We start from the raw sequence: 18,392 nt of genomic DNA, 5'->3' as shown, positions 1-18,392 counted from the left end.
ATTTTTTCAGTAACATTAAACCAATCTTTCATGTTTAAATAACCATTATTCCTATAAGACAATAACAGATACCGTTACATAATACGATACTGAAATATGATTGTAAAACAATCTTACCCTTACTCAATGGTATTAAATCTGGATTGCAATCGTCTGGAGAGCTTCGCTTCTGCATCGACGCCTTTTGATTTTTAGAAGACTGCATTGTGACTGTAACAAATATTATCATTAAACACAATGTCTTATGATATTATTAATGTGTAATACTGATTCCGACATTTTGTTACTTTTATTGGATCTTAAAATAAAAAATAAATAAATAAAAAACTAATCGATCCCATTTAATATTGGTTTTGGTTTCTAGTTACCGTACGGTAAAAAATTTAAGAATAGTTGTTGTATTGTTAGAATATTATTAATAAGTTGTTAAAATTACAGAAATAAATTCAAGTCTTAAGAAAAATGCTAAATTATCTCATTTCATAAACAATTTGTTCTCACAGTTTCTGTAAAAATAAATATTCTTAAAAGTAGAGCAAGAGTATAATTGATTCTTCAAGATTGTTGTTTTTTTTTGTTGAACGTATTGAACTGTTTGTTATTTGTCGTAATTTCACCCTATGCTATTATTTTTGAAAAGTTTCATATTCGTTACGTTTCATATTAGAGAAATTATAATTAACCGTAATAATTGCAACACTTCATAGAGTATTTTTCAAAATTAGCAACACAAAACATAATATTGATAATATTAATATATTTAACACAAAAGTTATATTCAAAGCACGAACGAACAAACTGAATTTAGAGCAAATTTGCGATGCATAGTTCGAACCCCGCACGTTATCAAAACATATTTACGTGTGCAATATTTAAAGCAACGTTGAACTAAGTTATTGTTTCCACTGAATATTAATTATTAGACTATGTTATTATTTTATATTATCATGAACTCTTTGAATTTTTAATTCTTCGCGTATTATTTGTATACTATGATAGAGAGCATTCATCGTACCCTTTTATTTTTATTTTCTCCATGAAGATATGAATGCTATAATTAATTATGAATCGTGACTATGCTTTGATTTAATTTTCATTTTAACATCATTTAATATAGGTATATACTTAATATACACTTTATAATAATAATATGCAAACCATTCCGCAAATAATCCGTCGTAAATTCAAACTCAAACCTACATTAATTTCACCATACCTCTTTTAGAAGGGCTTTTGAGCTAACAAAATACATGATAGCTTAATATTCCCACGTCTAACCAATGCGATCAACGCAAAAGACTACCTCTGATCATTATTCTTCAGGTACATGCCGTTTTCCTACAAAAATTCCGTACAAAAATTGAATACAAACCGTCATAATTGGTCGAATTATGCCGTAGCCTCGTCGCAATGAGCGCTAGGCACAGTATAATGGCCACAGTGAGAGCGGCGCCCAACACGCCGCCCACGGCCCAGTTCACCTCCCATGCTTCTTGGGCCTCTGTAACAAATTATTCTATGATACATCCTACGTACAATTAAGAAAACGAATGTGTGTATGTTTGTAGTCTATTATAATGATGACTTCTTTGTGGTATTATGGATTTTTTTCCTTTGAATGGAGTGTGAAGCTTATGTTATCTTTACACTGATAATAATTAGATATTTTTATTTTGCGAGTTATTCTTTAGGTTTAAATTTGATGTACAGAATAAGCTTCAAATAATTTTTCTGGCGTTATTAAAATTAATTTTCAATTAAAATTATGTATCACATATTATGTATCAGGGATGTATAGAGGAACAAATCAAACACACTTATCATATTTGGCAAATAGTAAATAAAACTTGGTTCGTATATTAGTAGGAAATGAACACGTACATCATAAGAATACTTTTAAATCGCCCTTATAATCACCACAATTTAATATCTAGATAAAATAGTATCAGTATAAATTGATCTCACTTCTCTCTTTCCTTAAATTCTAAACCTGCTTATCGCTACTTAATATTGACCTTCTGATATTCCATTTTATCACGTTTTACAAAATGCCGCTTAAGCCGGAAATTAAAGAGATACCGTAAGTTTTAAGCAACCTCTTCAAAGCGGCTTTCAAAAGATATTTTTGCACAAAAAATTACCTACTAATATTTTACACGTCAGAGAGGACTTTGGAATAAGCTCGTATAATGTTAGCGGAAAGTACCTACATTGTTAGGTCAGGACTGTAGATATTCGCGCGAATATAGCTTCATTTTTTTGTCCTGTTGGAAGTTGGACTTGCGACTTAATAGTTGTGAATTTAATTGTTAAATACTTTATTATATAATAAAGATACAGAAACGTATAATATTATTTTATTGATTTTGTCAAAATGGTAGTAAATATTAAATCGAGTTCACACAGATATAAGTCTACAAATATGACAAAATATTTACGGATACCATTTAAATCACTGTCCCATAAGTTTTAGGATAGCATCTAAACAAATACAACCCTTTCCTTTATTAAGTTAATTATTTAGTTTGCTGAAAAGGTTATGATGTACATAATCGCTCGATAGTATCTCATTTCGGTATCATTGACTGAAAGGCTTAAATTAACGAACAAGCTTAAACTTCACATGTAAAGGCATTGGGATTAATTCACCAGTAAGTTAAGAACGGGTTACCTCAATAATGACGTGATTAGTAATAATAATTAACACAGGATCGTCATCATTAGTCACTGTCAAATTAATATGGATAAGATGGCTTGTTGCCAACGATAAGATAATTTGTGAATTGATTTATTATGCTAGTCGAAAAATGGTAATTTTAATTCAGACTACATGCCAGACTTTGGAAGAGTGCTTTAACATGATTGATATCTTATAAGTTTTGCAAAGCCTTTAATAAATTAGATTCTTTGTTGGATTCTATTTTATTCATATTATGATTGTACAAATTTTTATTTTCTATTCGGTATATTTTTTTTCCACGTCATACCATAGGTTATATTATTTACAGTAAGTGAGCATTAGGTACAAGCAGATTATATCGTCAGATTTTAAACTGATGGATCGAAAAAAACCAGAGCGATTAAACACCGGGCAGATGCATTATACATCTGTTTCACTGATCGATTTTCTTTAGGGACAAGTAGGTGATCAGCCTTCTGTGTCCTACCAGACCGAGACATTTTTTTTTCTTCGTCTCCACCGGGAATCGAACCCAGGACCCCTCGGTGCTACGCTCACGCTTCAACCACTGTACAAAGAAGGCGGCATTTTCCTATACTATTCCATAATAACTGCAATTGCTCAGGATTTAAAACAATAACCTACGCTATAATTAAATACGATTAATATCTTCTGAACTTATATTTCAGGCATGGAAGCATATAAGGTCAATAACTAACACACCATTTCTGACCTAAGACTCAAAAACCTATTAATACAGTACAAATTATACAATAACATACCTGTTCTCGGCGACAATCTAGGCGCCGTTTCCACAGTAAAGCTGACATGCTCAGAGCGTCCGCGTGCGTTCGCCGCGTAGACCACAACGCGCAAATGGCGCTTGGCGCCCAGCCGACGTAGGTTCCACACGGTGACTGCATTGGTCGAGTTCACTACTAGGCCTTCATTAGCCCACACTTCGGCTATGTATGTGCAGGAGAGGCCGCCTTCGTAGCCTGTTGAAAGGTGTGTGTAAGTAATCAGGTGGCTTTGCATACACGTATTAATGCTACTGGATGCTAAACATTATTTTTATTACTATTATTTAGGGAATAAGTAACGGCTGGATAGCTTTTAGTTACTCATCACCGAAGTTCCTGCGTTCCATTTCTTCAATCGGCCTTTAAGCTCTATTATAACATTAAAAAATCAAAGAGTGATTCATTCTACAGTCAACATGTTTTATAATAGATAATAGAATAAAACGTTGAATCATCAACAACAACTCGCTTATAATACTACTCACATACAAAGGTACAAAACGTTTCAAAGGGTACTTTCCAAATATATCGCATACACAAGAAGCCGGAAGCAGGAGCAGTCTAGTATTCCAAACACATGGAATACGCATTAGACAAGCGCTGTTTTCAGTCGCATATGGATAGAACGCCGCAACCGGGTGAATAATGTTTAGAAAATGGATGTGTTACGTAGCTATACCTACCTACCTAGTATACGTTTACTGTATCATAAATACGAGTGCGAATTACAAGTTGCTTGCGGTATATTTCAGTACCTGGTAGCGTTAGTTAAATAGAGTAATGCGTCCCCTTTCTTTTATTTGTTTCTTATAGTATGTGTTTCTTATTTGAAATTCAAATTGAATGAAGCAATTTCAACGTTTAAAGTAAATGTTTACAAACATAGGTATAATTATTCACAAATGGAAGACGTCAAAATTTGATACACTTATTCTTCATAGTATTCAGATCAAATATTTTAAGGTTTTAAAAGCATTATCACAGTTTTTCCCGTAAACATAAGTAATTTCCTACGAAACAATAATATAATATGCCTAGCTTAATAATCGATCAGGGAGCTCATGTTGCCTCACTGACCTCTGACTAAGGGATGAGATGACGGAACCGATCCGTCAAGGTATACCAAATTAACACGACAAATCCAGCAAATCATCTATCAAATTAAACACAACACAATTGATTGGCATCTACACGCATGACGAATTTTATTGTCCGGTTAATGTGGTCGTCCAAGAGTATCATGTTACTTTAATTAATATTCACGTTGTAATGCCCGGGTCGTCGTTACCCTAAATCTAATTTAGTGAGGTCAATTTGATTGAAATGAGAATTATAATGCTTAATTTATATAAAACAAGATAAAAAGTAAAACAACTAAAACCCAACTACGACAAAAAACGACGCTGAAAAAGTATAAAACAAAAGTTAAATTGATGAACTAATAAAGAAGCTATGAACGAAAAGATGTGAATTATATGCAATCAGCCCATGAATACAGGTAAAGTCACAAGCAAATGCTAGTAATATATATATATTCAAAATGTGCAAGTAAAAAGCTTTCAAATGATACCAAACACGGCATATTTATCTTAACTTTATTTTTTTACTCTGTATGTTTTGTCCGCTAGAGGGCGCCACATTAGATTTTGTGAAACCCCATATAGCCTATAACCAGCGGACAATTAAGACGCTTCTAATGATATGTCATTTGTCGAATTCTGATAAGTAGTTTAGAAGTTACGAGGGAACAGATGAACATACATACATACATACATACATACATACATACATACATACATACATACATACATACATACATACATACATAGCCTGTCAAAATCATAACCCTCCTTTTGCTTTGCCGTAGTCGGGTAAAAAGATACTGGCTACGCAGAAAAGTTTTTTAACTTGTTACTACTAGCTGGAATAATGAAAGACGCTACGAAATCAATCAATGAAACATTTCACACATCGTAAATAAACGTGGGTAAAACATATTAAGAATTTTCTGTCTATATTGGCAAAAATAATGACGACAATACAAGCAGTATTATCCTATAATCATCTCTGTAGAAAAATATACCCAATTGCATAAACACAGACCATTTATCTTATATTCATCTCTTTAAATACCAAGTTTCCACAATCTGCCAATCCCTACCTTAACATTACCTATACACACTACATAATTCTCTTCTAAGCTACATACCCGACAGGCACGTCAAATCCAGGGAATCATCAGTCAAATTGTACACAGTACAATTGGTCGGTGGGTCCGGTCTGGTTGCCGGGAGCAGCGTGTAGACACACGGCGATATTTGCTGGCCGGCGAGGTTGGTCGCACGACACGACAGCGTGCCGTAGTCCACGTCGGATACAGGTGTGTATTTTAGTATCGATTTGCCCTCTTTCGCGTGTACTGTGAAACGGTCCTGGGGAGGAAATGTTTTGGGTAATTGAAATATTTGAATTATTAACTATATCCTCTGAAAGAAACGCGGTTTTAAAACTCAAATTTTTTATTTAATATTACTCGAAGGACCAAAGTGAAACATTTGTGCCGTCGATTACTGAACAGAATTTGGGAAATCGTACTTATTGCCTACTATAGAAATGAGTAAAAAAATGAGAAATCTGCTAAAATTATAGCTGTAAAATATTTGTTCTAAAAATATAATGGAAGTCAATTTTATGAAGTTTAATCTTCCGGCCGCCAGAACTTCTGTCAAGAAAACGTGCTATAACGCCGCTGTTATAAAATGCTATTAATTTCCCCACCGCGGAGCTCGGGTCAAGAATTTTGATCAAATTTTAACAGCTAAAGTTAAACATAGACGACATAAACATTAAATTTAATCAGAATATCTAATTTTCTTGGCATCATGTAAAAATATGAAAATATCTTGCGTTTCATCAATATTAACATAAATTCCAAACCATTATAATGAAATGCCATGCGTAGGTTGGAAGGAAAATCCATCAAAAGGAACTCATAAAGAACGCAAAGCTCACATGTTACATGATATTTATAAAATATTCAATACAAGAACTTAACATTTGAGTCAGAAATCACGAAAAATAATCCCTACTCAATATCATATACCCGTGGGTCGAATTGTAAAGAATCAAGATGTATTCCCCTAGAAACTGAAATAAACGTGTGAGTGACGCTCCAAAAAGTATTTTTTTCCATTCGTCTATCCCATATCAAAGGAGCCTTTTGAAAGAAGCGATTAAGTAATTTCATGTAAAGGATCTATTTTGACTTTTATTCCTAGATAATACGGTCGTTTTTATGTTCAAAGAACGTCGGGTTTTTGTAAACATCGCTTTGTATGCAGTGTGGCCCCGATTCCTCAATTCCTCCATATATTTGCGTAAATACAAATCAAAAGTATCCAGTGGGCTGTATAACACCCTTTCTATCTTTATAAGGGTCGTAAAATTGGGATGGACAAGTTTATTGTTCTTTTAATACCGTTAATAATACGTGTGGTGCTAATTTGTGTGACAATAAGGGATGCGATGTTAATAGAAATAAACCTTTAATATTCTTTCTACTTTGTTAATAAAGAAGTAATAAAATTAATCTCTATAGCACCATGGACCATCGTATTGTACCTAAATTACTTTTTGGAGTGTGATTAGTTTTGTTTCCTTTTTTCCCCTAATTTTGCATTATTTTAAAATTTTTGGTAGTTTTGACGGGTTTCCTTTTAGCTCCTGCGTCAAACCAGGTAAGTACCTAATGACGGACTTGAAAATTAATATTGCTTTTTTATAAAAAAAAATATGAACAACAACAGTTATATACAATTATTATAATATAATATTATGTATGAGTATCCTAATATGTGTTAGAATATTTTGATTTATTATAATATATTTACTGCACAGTGCACAGCTGTACAGTGATGTGGCCGCCCTTTGTGCTCTTATTGAATGTCACAATACCTTTTTGTACTTACTTTCTAGCACAATAAAGAGGTAAATACTAAATAGATAAAAAAAAACAATCGTAATTTTTTTCACTTACCGCATCCACCTTAATCGAGCCAGCAGAATTATTCAGCGTCCATTCGAAAGTGTCTGGCGGCGGGAAGGCATCGACCAGACACTCCACGCTTGAGGGCTCCTGCAGCGCAGCGCCGATTAACTTGATCTCGCGTGTCCGACACAGTGGCCTGTCTGTGAGGAACAGATAATCAATTCTATGATTGTATTGGCCTGAGGTGAGGCGGAATGGTACGTCAGTTACAATTTAGGTAGGTTGAAATCTGTTGCAACATTTAGACAAATTCATTAAAGTAATAGTTGTCTATCATATTATGTAATCATTTTTATAAATACGAAATCGAAGCGGCATAAATTGTAGGTAGAATAAAAAAATAATAAAAAAAAGAATAAAAAAAGAATAAAAAAATTATCTAAAATTAATAATAATACATGACATTTTACGATGAATTAAATCGTTATTGAGATCAAGAAATAAATTAACATCACGTTGATTTATAATATTATTATTAGCAGAAGACAAACTTTTAAATTAGATATTTAAATTATTATGCGGAATAAACACTTATTCATTCCTCATATAAGAACTATGTATAAATCTTTAAAATAAATAAAAATCCCGATAAAATAATAAAATAGATAGCCTTTATATTAAACATGTAAAAAATGACCAAATAATAATTTTGCCAACCCAGTCAATTCCAACAATTACTTAACCCGTGGAATACTCTGAGCACCGTATCATTAGTCCCTAATAGATTAAATGATCCACATTGGGACCTCTTTGTGATCGAATCAAAGGCCTCCAACACAATGTCTGTCGTTTTCTACTGATAAGAACCTCACTGATTAGATTATTTCGTCCAATTGTTCTGAATCAATCGATTAGGGATTCTAGATGGTTGATTCATTGTTATAGTTTTGGTTGCGTATTCAAAAGCTTAGAACTCGATCATTTAAGCATTGTTTTTACTTATTACTGAAGTGAAACTTTTTTAGGCACGTTAGGAGCAAAATTTTAAGGTCGCGTCACGTCAATACCGTCATGGAGTAAAACGACGATTTTGATATCTTTGAATCTTGCCAAAGAAGTTTCACTTGTGACACGTGTGCTCGGCAATTTTGGAGGAAAAAGAAAATATTTTGGTGACGTATAAAAAACGCGATAAATATGATAATAACATAACGCTGTCTACTTTTGACTGTAACTTTTGTAATCATTGCGGATATCAACGATATAGCATTCTTGATGTTATTGTCTTAAACAAGATTGTTATTAAATAAATGGTAGAGGAAGTGAAACTTCCTTGTAAAGACGCAGCAGGGCGCTCAATACTCCAATTATGAATATTACTCTTTTATTTGATGACTCAGTTATATGTAACTTTGTCTTACACATTACATAGTGTGTAGAAAAAATATTATCAATAGAGTAGGATAAACAATAAGAAGTATTTTGAATTATCCATTTTGAATAATACTATATTCTAGAATGTGGCGAATTTACTTCTCATTTCAAATTACTAAATATCACAACAGAATTTGACATTCGGACTTCCCTAAAAAGGTGGAAGCCAAGATTATGTCAATGTCAAGATTTAAAGAAGATAAAGCCTTAGGTACATTTAAAAATTTCCCTACACATATAGACCAAAAAACCAAACTATTTTAAGTTCTACCCCAAAGTACATTATATAGTCCAAAATAACTTACAAACGACTTGCATCCTCAGTTGCGGGGATTTCCCGTCCCCCTCCACATTGGACGCAGTGCACGTGTATAAGCCGGCTTGATGCCGCGACACGTTCCTGAGAGCGAGGTTAGTGTTGCCGGTCAATATCACGCCGTTCGCTGGATTGTGTTGTAGGAGCACACCCTGGAAGGGAGGAGAATTTTAGGCTGTTCTATAGTACTTTGTAGCTATGTTAAATATGCTAAAATCGTAAGTATTGTTAGGGTATCATGATAATTTTTCGTAATCAATTACCAGTTCAATGTGTATAGGTGCATATACATCAAATGAACATAGAGCTAGTAGAGCAAGAGCATTCTTTCGTGACCTTTTATTGTAAAATTTGCGAGTTGTTGAGCTCATTTAATATAATAAAATATGATATAATGAATAGATCTATGGAATAGATGTTACATCGAATCAATTGTTATACTTATTTAAATCTCGTAAAGTTAAATCAATTAAAGTGATTATCTCGAGTTTAAAATTAAAATAATAAAGTTAAAACTATTTCGAAATATATTTTTCGATACCTAATTAATTTTCCTTCCTCAAAAAGTAGAAAGAAATTTATTAAGTGTCTAAACATAGTCTAAACATTCAAGAAATATTAACTGAAGTCTATTTTCATTATTATGTAGTTGCTCTCGTTATTGTTTCTTAACCGCAGTCCGCAACCAATAAAAGCACAGTCAGAAATATTTCAGTAATTCAAGTCGCACTAAGCTCAAAGCAAAACAACATCGACGTTGAGCAAGCGAAAGTATGAGTACAAAAGAATGCATTTAAATGCAAATTGGATCAACACGATTATCCTATATAGAAAGGAATATAAAATCATAGACATTTTCTTATTGTTGTTGAATTGTTTGATTAATTTATTTTTTCGTAATACGTTTAGTTATTTCGTTATTTATTAAACGAATAGAAAGAGGCTGGATAATAATTTTCGCTTTTATGTTAATAATCTATTAACATAAAGCAAAAAAGGAAATTGAACCCACGAACTCTGGCTTCAGGCAGGGTCGCTACCAACTAAGCCATCCGGTCAGTCCAATAATATACTATTTTACGGTTTTACCGCAATCAATATGATACTTTCTCTTCTCCAATAATTCCTATACCTAACAACCTTTTATCATAAGATATAACTAGCTGTCCCGGCAAATGTTGTTCTGCCTTACATCATAATATATAACATCTACTAGAGTAGTAGGTCCGATTCTCAGATCTACCCAATAGGCACACAAAATTTTATGACAATCGGTCCAGCCGTTTCGGAGGTGTATGGTAACTAACATTGTGACACGAGAATTTTATATTTATAGAGATAACATGGACTATATTTTCCGCGTGATATATTATGTAACGCATGTCAATCAGCCGGGAGGATGAACGCTTGATTGATTTATTAGATACAATAATTAGCTCTAATAGGCCTTGTAACAACGACATGTCCATACATTACCATATAATCGTGTAATATGTCGTGGCTATAGCTTGGGTCTTGTTTATATTAGGACACAAATTGACAGGTAAAGTACTGGAGAATTTCATGTTAGTGCGTTTTTTAAATTATAATGACGTCACATTTAGTTTTGCATATATTATTTTTCTTTATAACTGTTAAGCATCCACGAAAGTAATGGTAAGGGCGCTTGTGCACTACAAGGAATTTTACTGTCCGGCATTCCGATTTTTTACGGTCCGGTGTGGCATGAAAAAACCGATGAATTGCTTGTGCACCTGTCCGTCTTTACTCGGATCAGTGCGGTACAGTTCAAGGAAGTTTGGCGGTATTATGCTATCATAAATGATTGTTTTTGCATTTTAAAAGAAACGAGTAAAAAATATAGAAGGTGAAATATTATATTATGTACTTCGTTATAATAAAAAGTAAAGTTCCGTAAGAGATTTAAAATGCGTGTTTCACTTATTTATTTTAATCGGTGACGAGGAGCTAAAGCTATTCCCACTTGAACTTTAACTTACCAACACTTACTTAGATAATAATTATAGGTCAATGCTTGGTCAATGTATATAAAATAACAATACCGACTTCACAAATCTCATTGCCAACTAAAAGAAAGTAAAACAAGAGCTTGCTTTCAATTGGCATATGCAGTAAAAACAGTAAAATCCAAGCAAGTGGGCATTCGAAAACAATTATACCTACAGCGACTCGTAGACACAAAAAACCATCCGGAATAGGGAAAAGTAAAATGTCGGACAGTAAAATTACGTATAGTGCACAAGCTAGTATATAGATTAATGGCGTGCCATACCGGACCGTAAAAAATCGGAATGCCGGACCGTAAAATTCCTTGTAGTGGACAAACGCCCTTAGTGTATTTCGCGAATTCAAGCGTCGCCTGATAATATGAATTTTTTGAAGCAACTGATTAAATTACTACAATTTTTTACCTAATGAGTTCCATACCAAGGCCAAAAATAAGCTTCCTAAAATAATTTTACTTGAAGCTAATTTACACATTGTCGTCTTTGTAGAAACGACCCAAAATTCAAAATAATTTATTCATTGCTTGAACACTTACGTTTCTTACAACTATATGACTAGTTTCACTTTCAAGTTATTAGTTTTTTTGCAATGTTGAGCAATAAACATCCTCAATCCTGTATGTTTATAATATTCCTAGAATGTGACTAGTGATAAAATATTTATTTCCCTGTTATTATTTCGCAATATATCACGTACGACACGCTACGAAATAGAGCTAATAATACAGGGTTTTATATCTATCATACACTGAATTATTTATTTTGTATAATATACTCACGTCCTGGTCGTATTTTATTGAGCAAATAAAAGGATTAATTTTTCGTGTCGAATAAATTGACAATGAATGCTGAATATTGACACGAATTGCAATTACTTTTTAAGTAACTGGCACCGATTCATCATTTTTATGTTCACAAACTTTATTACTACTAGCTACTCGTCTCCGTTCCGCCTGGGTTGATCAAAAAGGATTAAATGAAGCCTATTTCATTTCTCTTTTTAGTAGAGGTACAATAAATTACCCATGCATTGTATACTATTTTTAGCCATCGCTTAAATAAAAACAATAACCAACCAGAACACAAAAAAACTCTTATCCTATTCATCCATTAAAAATAAGCGCTAACCACAGCTAGAAAGCGCTAGAAACTCGCAGAACAATAGCGTTCCGCGCCAAAATAACATAGAGTAAGTATATAAACAGACACGTCACTCACATTATGCTCCCACACCACTTTGTAAGCCGGCGGATTGGCGTCGACCTCGCAGCCGAAGTACACGTCGTCGCCCTCTTCTATGTCGTTCGGGTTCATTTTTGCACCGAGATGCATCCTCGTTTCTGGCACGTCTGTTCAAATATTCAGTCTATGTCAAATTGAGTTTGTTTTTGTATTGAATCGGGAGTTTTCTATGCATATTTGATTTTAATACGCGGCAGGTGAGTGGGATTGAAGATCTGTAACTTCAGTTTGTTTAAAATAATAGATGTTTGCGCATTCACAAGACGATATAAAAGTTTAAAATTTGGAATGTATTCCTTAAACTATTGATGAAATAAAGTGTTAATTTATTCCCAAAAATAATGTAAAACTTAACCAGCTTCATAATGAATTTTCCTCCTATCTTATATACATATTATACCATCTTCCAATAAGACGCAATATTAATTATAAGGGTAAAAACTTGTACGTTTTCATGTTCAGATACATCCGTGCTTTGATTACATATCATTTTGTGGGCTTCAACGTATCTGTTTCGTGGTTTGCGGTTGCGGTTATATTAAACTAAGCAACGATTGGAACGTCAGACTTCCTAGATCCACAAGGAGTTTGTTACTAATGAGGTTTTATATTTATGGCAATTACTAGAAGCCTATTATTTGTATTTAATGGATTGTGGATAGTTTTACTTTGTGATTGAATTGAATGCCACTTGAAGGAACTGCATTTTTAAAGGTTTAGTGATAAATTTATCATTAAGTTAATTTCTGATAGATTTTATAATCTATTTGACATTGCATACCGGCCCTTTTAATTTATAGATGTCATTTAAATTGTATACCATCGATTTATGAAAATTAAAGAGACAAAAATGGAATCTCATGAAAGGTTACGAGGTAAGCCTCCTTTTTCGGATAAAACGGACTTCAATTCTAAAACTGCCTCGTTACTTAACAAATATCTGAGCCTTTGTCTCTATCCACGATCCAACACTAGAAATAAACAGTACCAAATAATGGAAGAGTACTCACAATATATGTTAAGGGGCAATTTACTTTCAATAGTGGATCTATTAAATTTCTCGTGCTCTGCCTTACAAGTGAGGACTTGACCGTTGTGCTCTTTGAGCGGAGTCCACTGCAGTAGAGACTGCGTCTCGTTTTTGTCTTCTAAATCCTGAAAATAAATGCATTTTAGAAATGTATATTGGGATTATGTTATTGGTCTATAAGTACTTTGAATTATTAAAACTCAAACTCAAATTCCAACTCAACTCAAACTCATACATTTATTCATTCAACTAGACTTCCTTTAGAAGCACTTTTGAATCGTCAAAATAATTGCCGAGTATTAGTTGCTTTTATTGAAATACATAATATAATAATGAAACATGTGAAATTGTTCGACCGTAACAATCGTTATTTGTAAAATAATATTGGCAACCGATTTAAATACTGATTATTAGAATATTTTATACGCTATTGTTAATAGCAATTCTGGATTCATTATTTTAAATATGTGCCAAAATATATGTGGATTCAATATAGGTATATAAATTGATGCTAATATGATAAAGCTGAAGAGATTCAGCCTTACACTAGCCCTTCTAAAAGAAGTCTAGTTGAATAGTCTACAATAATTCCCGGCATACGAAAGTAACAAAAGCGCTTCTAAAAATAGTCTTATTCCACAGTTATAAAAACCTTACCCGTTGCTTAGTAACTGAATTGAGTTGTTTCCCGCCAAGCCACCACGAAATAGTGGCTGGTGGTCTCGCGCCGGTTGACTTGCACCATAGCTCGGCTTTCCTTCCTACTGATAGCGGCTGTTCTCGAGACACTATCTCTACTGTTAGAGGCCGTACTGTGGACAAAAAGGTCAGTTTTCATACATTTAATTGAAACAGTAAAAAAGAGCATGTGTTCCGAGCACACGTGTCAGAAGTGTAACTTCTTATTTTACTCTCAACGCGCATAAAGAAGCTTCACGTCAAAACATATTTATCGTTTGTAAATTAATACCTACTGTTGGATAATTATTTTCTGTGTCGATATCATCCTATAAAATTTATGAATAATGTATGAACTTGCTCAGAGTCGAAAATACCTAATTTACTAAAACCATAACTTGAATGGCGTTATCAGCTAAATTATCAAAACATTATCATCAAAAGCTTATTTATTTCCACACAGTTACTTGAGAACACGATCCTTTTATCCATAATCCAGCCACGTTCCCAGCATTCGGTCGTACAAAAAATGTACCGTTAAATAATATCTTTAATAACAAAAATATTGAAAAACAAGCATATAATATCCTAAGGAGGAACAATATTACACGTTACGCTCCGAATTTCCCCACACTTGCCTCAAATATTTCCGTTCCCCGCTTCAAGTATATTTTGATAAAGAGTTTTATTTCGCTCGAATAGCAAGTAACCCGCCAATAAATATGCTTTAATACATAAAAGTAACAGGAACAGGTTTCTTATAGGCTTTTACGTACATGTAACTGAATATTTTTCTATCTTTCCTTTGATATTGCGTTTGAAATTTCTTTTTACGGCTTTGCGATGTATTAGGCAGTAAGTAGATGGGATGGGAATGAGGATTGGACGCACCTGCGACTAAGTGTCTCAGATCCATCTAGTTAGTCATGCCCTTACTGCGCACATATTGAAGTATTTTACTTATACATCCTACTAGTATTAAAATGCGAAAGTAGTTTTTTTGTATGTTACTTCATCACGCAAAAACTGCTGAAACGATTTTTATGATTTGGTAGATACATAGAGGGTTGAATTACTACACAGGTTATTTTTTATCCCGAAATTTCCATGGGAAAGGGAACTATATGGCCTTTCCTTTGACTACGCGGGCGAAGCTGCGGGCGAAAGGCTAGTAAGAAATATACCTAACGACTATATTATCTTATCAAACATTGCATAGTATAATAATGTTCATATTGTGTACGTGTATAATGCCTTTATTAAATATCAGTACGAGAACAACGCTTTTAAAACCAGGACACCGAGATATATACCTGTATAAGTCCCCGCTAAGTAGGCAGACTGTAAAACAAAGGCGATACTTTGCTTTGTGGACATTGTGATAGTGTATAAATATAGAAGCAACACACCCACACTCGGCGCTATTTAAAATTTTACTACTTAGCCTACCTTTATTGTTTTTATGGAGGCAAAAGGCCTTCATAACTACGAGTAGCCTCGGCCACGCATGAATCACGAGCTATTACAAAACAACACTATATGAAACAATTGACGGGCGAAAGTATTACCAACGAAACAAAAGGGAACTTCATTCGCCGTCATTTTTCCAGGCAAGTATGAAACAAGTTTTATTTCTGAGAAATATATTCTGTTTAGTGAAGCGAAAACATTTCGCGCTGCGGAGTTGGGCCGCACCTGCATTCACCGCAATGCAATTTTTCCGAGTAAAACAATCATTTATACGAAACGTGATGAAAATACGCCGAGTTTAGAGTAATTTATTATTACTCCAAGTTGGGCGTTTTATTAAATTCTCTCGAGTTAATTGATTTAAGTTCATTTTTTTCCCGAAAACAACTCTGAAACTGTGGAATTTTCTTATTTATTACTTTTTACGGCTCGCGTCAAAAAGTTCAGTTGGTAATATTGAATGAGATTTCATACAACTTTTTTAATTAGCAAGGTCTTTGGCACGGATGGCTGAATAATATGAAATATGAAATTGTATGGCTCGGTTGGCTAGAAAGGAAATTGAAGGCGAGTGTCGATCGATCACTGAGGAGCGGTAGTTGTTTAAAATATATTTTTAAAATATTATATTTTCACGACCGCGGTATTACTCAAGATGATCAATGAGCTAATAGACGTTATTTAATGTATCGCGCTTAGCTTATTACTGTAGCGATAGGTAATTTAATGATCCTAGGTATTAGCTCGATATCTATATCAATAAATTCCATAAGATAATAATTATGTTAAGTACTGGTCAGCGAGCATGTACTGGTATTGGAAATATCTCTGTATTTGATTGAAGGAATATGGCAAGTAGGTATTAATGCGGATATGTTCTAAAATCATACCCAAAAAAGGTTTTTTGCAGAGAAGGATTACCTAATTTAAATACTGAAATCGAAGTAGAAATTATTTATTAGATTAAATACTTATAATATTTATTTTCAATGGTTAAGATTCCAGAGATCAGTCGTTCTTTTGTTGTGAATATTCTTATTATAATAAATTTTATTAAAATACTTTTTTTATTTCCATTTTATCTATTCTATAGACATAGAATAACCGGATATTTACTGAATAAAAAGCACCGTGTGCGAATTAAAAGTATTTCAATGTACATATACCTATAAATATATTCCGTCGCTTCGTTCCCTGCGAACTCATAATTAAACCATAAACTGAATCAATTACTTGTACGTCAATCACTTTTCCTATTTATAGATGTTTAATTAGATTTAATTTTTGAAGTGAAAACTTCTTTAGTGGCGTTGGGTATAAAATCTTAAACTCGCGTCAGGACACGTGACCTGATCGAAAAAGCGTAAGACGGTTTTTTTTTGCCCTTATATTCCATGCGTAAGACGGATACCATTCCAAAATATCAAACATGCTGAACGTTAATAATCAAGTTTTCACTTCTGCCGGCACTCCCGGATTACAACCCGTCTTTTTTTTATTATTAGATTTTTATAACCATCTGATCACCCACCAATTATAACAAGTTTTAAATTTAAGCAGTTCTACATTAATGTTATTACCAATCATAATTATTATTTATAATTTTATACAATAATTAAAAAAAATATCAATTCATACATGATGTAGTTTTAACAAATATTACATCTAATAATAATTCAGCTACGTAGAACAAACACGATATTACTAACAATAAATTTATTTTCAACTACTAATTGTTCTCGTTGAACGAAAAACAAGTTGAAATGGAAATGGGATACATAATAGGTACATTTGCCTCGAGGGAAATGAGTAAAATTGATTTATTTCATAATAACAACATAATAACTTGTTTATTAATTTACATTCCCAGAAATCATATCTATCCACAGAAAATAATTATATTAGCTGTGAAAATAGAGAACATGGAAGCAAATATCGACATAAAAAATTACGACATAAAGTACCTGCATAATATATTGAAAGTAGATAAAGATTTCCCGTTTCTTTTCTTGTTCCATTGAAATATTTAATCATAGCATATTATGTCGTGCATTAAAAGTATGCGCGAGTACCTATACTTTACGTAAGGATAACTTAAAATGTATTATAGGTAATTGTTTTTATTTATACCAACACCTTCACCAGTGGGGTTTTGGTCGGTAAGAATCCGACATAACCCACAATGTGTCATACACAGTAATGTGCACGAATTTGGAATTAAATTCGAAAGAATACTATTGTAATGTGTCGTTTACGTAAATGTTTTTTATATATCCACTATTACTATATACTTATTGTATTAAAACAAAGTTCACCGCCGCGTCTTCTTGCCTTCATGGTAAACTCATTTTCATTATTTTTCACCAATGGATAACGTCGGGAAAGGTTCCAGTATATACTTATTTAAAACATGCGAGAAAAGCCGTGGTTAGTAAGCTAGTAAGAAATAATTACAATCGCAAGAAACTCAATCATTATTCAATAGATAGGTTTCTATTCCACACATATATACCAATACAACGAGTGTCCCCGTTTCATTAAATAACTTATGTAGGCATCTATGAAATAGCTCATATTGAACTAGTGCAGTCGCAAACATCCGATACAAGTCACAATAGAGTGGTTTAATAAAGAGGTTTTTATTTGCGACTCATCGATGTTTCGATTTGCTCTTAATATACGTCATGAATACGTCTAACGTCTGTATTAGATATTTTATCTGTT

The 18,392-nt window shown here is 33.1% G+C and overlaps 1 protein-coding gene across 1 annotated transcript in view; it reads right to left on the bottom strand.

Annotated features, from left to right (window-relative positions):
- LOC149902136 (kin of IRRE-like protein 2) overlaps positions 1-18,392 on the bottom strand; it is a 155,161-nt gene that overhangs the window by 8,314 nt on the left and 128,455 nt on the right. Inside the window, exons 7-15 of the mRNA XM_090110132.1 lie at positions 14,178-14,332; positions 13,501-13,645; positions 12,467-12,597; positions 9,211-9,373; positions 7,520-7,671; positions 5,693-5,915; positions 3,463-3,678; positions 1,373-1,501; positions 118-210 (exon numbers count right to left, since the gene is read on the bottom strand). Of these exons, the coding sequence (XP_089966258.1) occupies positions 118-210; positions 1,373-1,501; positions 3,463-3,678; positions 5,693-5,915; positions 7,520-7,671; positions 9,211-9,373; positions 12,467-12,597; positions 13,501-13,645; positions 14,178-14,332 (1,407 nt within the window). The remainder of the gene's footprint in view (positions 1-117; positions 211-1,372; positions 1,502-3,462; positions 3,679-5,692; positions 5,916-7,519; positions 7,672-9,210; positions 9,374-12,466; positions 12,598-13,500; positions 13,646-14,177; positions 14,333-18,392) is intronic.

Source organism: Colias eurytheme, chromosome 15 (genome assembly GCF_061535395.1).
Source record: "Colias eurytheme isolate Ceu_HAF_F1 chromosome 15, ilColEury1 Martin Lab GWU primary, whole genome shotgun sequence".
NCBI lineage: Eukaryota > Metazoa > Arthropoda > Insecta > Lepidoptera > Pieridae > Colias > Colias eurytheme.
Note: the sequence above shows the minus strand (reverse complement) of the source record. Positions and strands in the feature narration are given on the sequence as shown.